The 5,536-nt window shown below is 41.7% G+C and overlaps 1 protein-coding gene across 1 annotated transcript in view; it reads left to right on the forward strand.

Annotated features, from left to right (window-relative positions):
* The window catches only part of PEX2 (peroxisomal biogenesis factor 2), a 15,267-nt gene extending 12,285 nt beyond the window's left edge, over positions 1 to 2,982 (forward strand). The window contains exon 2 of the mRNA XM_007455361.1: positions 2,048 to 2,982. Coding sequence (XP_007455423.1) covers positions 2,065 to 2,982 — 918 coding nt within the window. The 5' untranslated portion in view covers positions 2,048 to 2,064. The remainder of the gene's footprint in view (positions 1 to 2,047) is intronic.
* The last annotated feature ends 2,554 nt before the right edge of the window (positions 2,983 to 5,536 follow it).

Consider the following 5,536-nt stretch of genomic DNA (forward strand, 5'->3'; position numbering starts at 1 on the left):
GGGGAGGCCCAAACAGTGAGAGGCCCCCGTAAGAAAAAAAAAAAAAAAAAAAAAAGTAGTTTACGAACAGTAAATACATAAAGGCCAAGAAAGAGGAAGGACAGGGTGCTAAAGGAACAGCTAGAGAGGCAGGTAACTCATATTTGGAGGGTCAGAAAGAAGTGGTCCCTAAGCTAGTACTTAAAAACTTAGTCTCATGTGAGTTTTTCAGTTAAAGAATGGGAACAGACTGTTCCAGGTGACGGGAACAGACAGCAAATGTCCACTAGCGAACAAGAGAGGGGGCCACTTTGTGACTAGAGGTTGAAGCATTAGGAAGGAAAGCAGCCTGGGGGTAGGTTTGGGGAGACTTGTGTTTTAGAAGGATTGCCATGTGGGAAATGCACTGAAGGACGCAAAAGGTAGGATAGACCAATTAGATGTCATCCAGCGGGGAGCTGAGAGCAGCCAGAATGAGGAAAAGTCTGGGAGGGGATAGAGTCGTGAATGGATTAGAAAAACAGAGAAGAAAGGGCACTCTATCCTAATCCCCTTGTTTCTTTCCTGTAGCTCCTGGCTAGTGCCAGGCAAGGATTTCACAGAACTTGCAGCCAAAATCCCCACTGTTGTAGCTTATAGGCTGCCAAGTCAAGTCTTGAGGGAACTGCAGGAAGGGGGAAAAAGTTGAGATCACCCACCCTATTTATCAGTGAGAAGCATTCCTGTCATGGATCTGGTTTGAGAAGAAAACAGCACTAAACCACCTAGTCATTTTTGTTTATTTTTGTATAATTTTGTAAAAAATTATAATAGAATTTGAAAGAACTTTAGAGGTCATTTTATCTCCGGTCCTTAGTTTTGTAAGTGAAGAAACCAAGGCAGAGGCATGGTAAAATGACTTGACCAAGGTCACAATTGCTGCACGGTTGGTGACAGTGAACTTCACCGGCATCCCCGCCTCTATCTGTAGCTCAGTGTTCCCTTAGTGCCTCGGGCCTTGCAAAGGCCTTTTGATGGCCCAGAGATCATGATCCAGCTCTGTGTGTTGAGGGCCTGTTTTAGAAACTAAATTTAAAGAGATTTCTTGTCATATATTGGATTTTCCAGTTCATTAATAAAATGTAAAATACCTAAAGTAAAATGTAGAATCTCTAAACTCCTTAACAACAGTAGCTGCTGGGTGGTTTAATCTCATTGATTTGCACAAAATAGGCATTTAATAAATGCATTTTGAATGAGTCATTCATACCCAGCTAACCATTAATCAGCTTGTTTCTATTTCATTTTAAAAGATTTTTATCCCTATAGCACCTATTTGTTTCCTTAGTGTTTTTATGAAATGATCTGTGTCTATTTTTACATCATAGTTTCTTTTTCTTAGAAAACTGTATGTGCACCTTAATAATGACATTGCTGCATTCATGTTGCTTTGCGCTACTATTTATTTTCTATGAGTGTGTGCTAGAATAATAAATACTTACTGGTTAATTTTGTTTTCTCCTAACTTCCTTTACAAATGTAAAATGTCCTTGAGACACATTAAATGACTTGTTGAAAATATTCCTTCGGAGTCAGTAGAAGTGCTGGAAATTAAACTGAGGTCTTGACTTACCATCCATTGCAACGTTCCACATAGTTCATTGTATTTATTAAGTTCGTGTATTTAATAGGTCATGTTATTATTCAGCCTCATCGCTGTTAGCCTCAGGATTTTATCATCTCCCTTTAAAATATCTGACCCAGGAGGACTACCTAGGGGAAAGTTTGTGGAAAAAAGATGCAACGTGCTAAAACTTGGTATTCCTTTGATTAGGAGGGCCAGAAAAAAGAATGGAAAGAAAAGATAGGAGAAGAAAGGAAAGGAGAGGAGGGAGGAGAGAGAGAGAAGAAAGAGGAAGAAGTTCCAAGTAAGAAGTGACCGTTTGCTGTGCTGCTTTGATGCTACTGAAAGCCCATCTCCTCTGTGTCCTGTGTCATTTGTGTGTCACAGTTTTCCAAGTGTAAGTCAAGAAGATAGTACAAGATTGCAACTGTTTGATGATGGTTTCTAATTGTACTTTTTTCCTAGAGACCTTTAGAGAAGGCATGGCTTGCAGAGATGAGAATATGAAGCGGACAAACAGAGTGCTAAGAATAAGCCAGTTGGATGCACTTGAACTAAACAAGGCCCTGGAGCAACTCGTTTGGTCCCAGTTTACTCAGTGCTTTCATGGATTTAAGCCAGGGCTGTTAGCCCGCTTTGAACCAGAGGTGAAAGCATTCTTGTGGCTTTTCTTATGGAGATTCACCATCTACTCTAAAAATGCCACCGTGGGACAGTCAGTTTTGAATATTCAGTACAAGAACGATTTTTCCCCAAACCTGAGATACCAGCCACTGAGCAAAAATCAAAAGCTGTGGTATGCCATCTGTACAATCGGTGGGAAGTGGTTAGAAGAACGATGCTACGATTTGTTTCGAAACCGTCACGTAGCATCCTTCAGGAAAGCCAAGCAGTGCATGAATCTCGTGGTTGGACTTTTGAAGCTGGGCAGGTTGATTAATTTCTTGATTTTCCTTCAAAGGGGCAAGTTCGCAACTTTGACCGAGCGTCTGCTGGGCATCCATTCTGTGTTTTGCAGGCCCCAAAATGTCCGAGAAGTAGGCTTTGAGTATATGAATAGAGAACTCCTCTGGCACAGCTTTGCCGAGTTTCTGATTTTCCTCTTACCACTTGTCAGTATCCAGAAGTTGAAAGCCAAGCTCTCTTCATGGTGTATCCCTCTGACCAGAGCTCCAAGCAGTGACAGCACGCTGGCCACCAGCGGCAGACAGTGTTCTCTGTGTGGGGAGTGGCCCACCATGCCTCACACCATAGGCTGCGAGCATGTTTTCTGTTACTACTGTGTGAAGAGCAGCTTCTTATTTGATGTGTCCTTTGCTTGTCCTAAGTGCGGCACAGAGGTTCACAGCCTGCAGCCACTGAAATCAGGAATCGAGATGACAGAAGTGAATGCCCTTTAGAAACGAAAATTGTTTCCTCTGAGGAGAACTGTATTTTGTCTAAATCCTTAGCATGAATCATCCTAAGCATACTATTTAGGTATGTCTTATGAGGACATGTGCTTCTCAGCCACTGCCCTCTGTTCCTTTCCAGGCACAACTAAATTCTGCTCACACCGGAAACCACATGATTCTAAACATATGATATAAATGGTAACATTATTTTTTTTAATCATTGCATTTAATTTTTAATGTCAAGAATAATGGATAGGGCTTCCCTGGTGGCACAGTGGTTGGGAGTCTGCCTGCTGATGCAGGGGACACGGGTTCGTGGACTGCCTGTATCAGGCCCTGTTCAGCGAAGCACCGTAGAGTCCGGTGCTATCATTGTGCCTTCTGGAGGTTTTTCTGCTTCCGGATCAACAGGCACAGCCACGTGGATGCGGGTGAAACAGCCCAGAGAGCAGGTCATGCTGGCACCCACCCCCGTTCTCTTGGGATTCCCACCCCAACATCTCCTCTCAGATAAGGTGCAAGTGAAGGGTGTGATGAGTTCCACTGGACCATGTCTTGCCCCTTCCCATCCGGCCCCCACACGTGCCCACATCAAGGTGACATCATGTTCACTGTGTAACTGCCCCAATTATGTTTTAATGGTGTAGTCAGTATTTCCTGGGGAAAAAAATTCTTTTACCACAGGTCGATTGAGGTATTAGATGAGTAATAATGAAGATTTCAGTCTTTTGAAATGAGATTTGGTAAAATCCACTGAGTCTTTTTCTTCTTATGCTCATCCCTAACCAAAGTAGCAATAGTACAATAATAATACTGCTTTTCCGTTTCCAAACCACTTTCATAACATTGTCTGCTTTAATCTTACCAACATTGTCAGGTAGTGGTTCATTTCCAACTTCTAGAAGAATCTGATGCTAATGACTTTTTTAAGATTACATAGCAACTAAATGACCAAGCTGGAACTTGAGCCCAAGTGCATCTGATTTTAAACCTGGTCTTTCTACTCTGTCGCAGTTGCCAGACAAGAATATAGAGCAATAGGAAGGCTATTCTACTTTAACAAACTATGGTGCATAATGGACAGTGTCTGTTCTATGTTTACAACTAAAAGAAGTCACAAAAATGACTAAAATGTTGGAAACTAAAATCTAAAACAAAAAAAACAGAGAAACAAATTATTTATCTGGAAGAGCAAAGGCCAAAGAGTAGTTAATAGTCTTCTGCTCTAGTAAAGAGTCTTCTGTAGGGAGGAGATGGAGCCCAGCTGTTCTTAATCTACCCTGAGGCCAGGCCTGGGGCAAAGAAAAGGAAAGCAAAAAAAAAGTTAAACTGTAACAGAAGGGATAAGAAATAATTTTTTGATAATAAGGATTGTTAAATATTGGATTGGTTAGAGAGTGTGTTAAGTCTTCTTTTCTGGCAGCCATTAAAAATTCCTGTCTTTACTAAATGTCCATCAGTATGATTCCTCCAGAAATGAGGGACTTGAAATAGATGATTCCTCTGAGAAGCCACTCTCTCTGAGCAGTTTCTCCCTACATACAAGTAAGGAACCTGAGAAGAGATCTCTGCCCTCAGCCTCCAGTTCATCTAGATGCTCTCATCAGTGTTCAGTCAGTACAGATTCACTACCAAACTACTCATTCCACTGCATATGGGATCAGCAAATCTTTACTAAGCAACTACCGTGTGCCTGTCTTTGTGGTAAATTCTATAAGATTACTAAGAACTGATTGTGACTCTAATATCTGAAGATACATAAATTGGCACAACTGGTGCTCTAACACAAGCCATCTTTCTCATCTGACCCTCAACTGAAAAGAATAGCAATCCATCCAGTTCAAGTTGGGGGCAGGGAAGGGGTGAGGGGAGGGGACTGGTAGTGTTGACTTGATATCGATGTCCAGTATGATCTGAGCTTTTTCAGGAGTACTTTTACAAATAAGAGAGTTTCCCTTATCTTGCTGACCACAGAATATGAAACCTGGGGGAAGACGCCGAGTTGTTGACACTGTCACAGTAGAAGAATTGCATATACCGTATTCCCACCTATCCTGAACGATTTATAGAATTTTGCATGAGGAAAACTGAGTTAGGTATCAGAGTCACTTTGTGGGTGGCCAGCAATTTGAGAAGCAAGTATGAGGCACTTTCCCTTAACTAGTTTATGGTCAAGTTAGGGAGAGAAGATGTATTCACACAACTGAAATCACAGTATAAAGAGTTGAGGGCTCAAGCATGTGACACGGACAATTGCTTTCACAGTTAAAAATGCTGACAATGGGAGTTGGAGATAATTGTGAAGGTTTCGTGGGAAATGTTATAACTGGGTTGGAATGTGAAGGGCAGATGGTTGAGGGCGGTAGGAGGAGTTGCTGGGGAAGGTAAGTGTTTTAGGTACATGAGAAAAGGTACAAAGGCAGGATAGTCGGCAATTAAAGGTTCTTTGGTGAATAATGGGTTATATGATTACAGAGATGGAGACAGAATTGAGCTAGGTTAGGTCTAAGAAGTTTGTACTTTATCCCAGGGGCTATTATAATGAGGTAAAAAAGACATG

The sequence above is a fragment of the Lipotes vexillifer genome, unplaced genomic scaffold (assembly GCF_000442215.2).
Source record: "Lipotes vexillifer unplaced genomic scaffold, Lipotes_vexillifer_v1.1 scaffold1962, whole genome shotgun sequence".
Taxonomy (NCBI): Eukaryota; Metazoa; Chordata; class Mammalia; order Artiodactyla; family Lipotidae; genus Lipotes; species Lipotes vexillifer.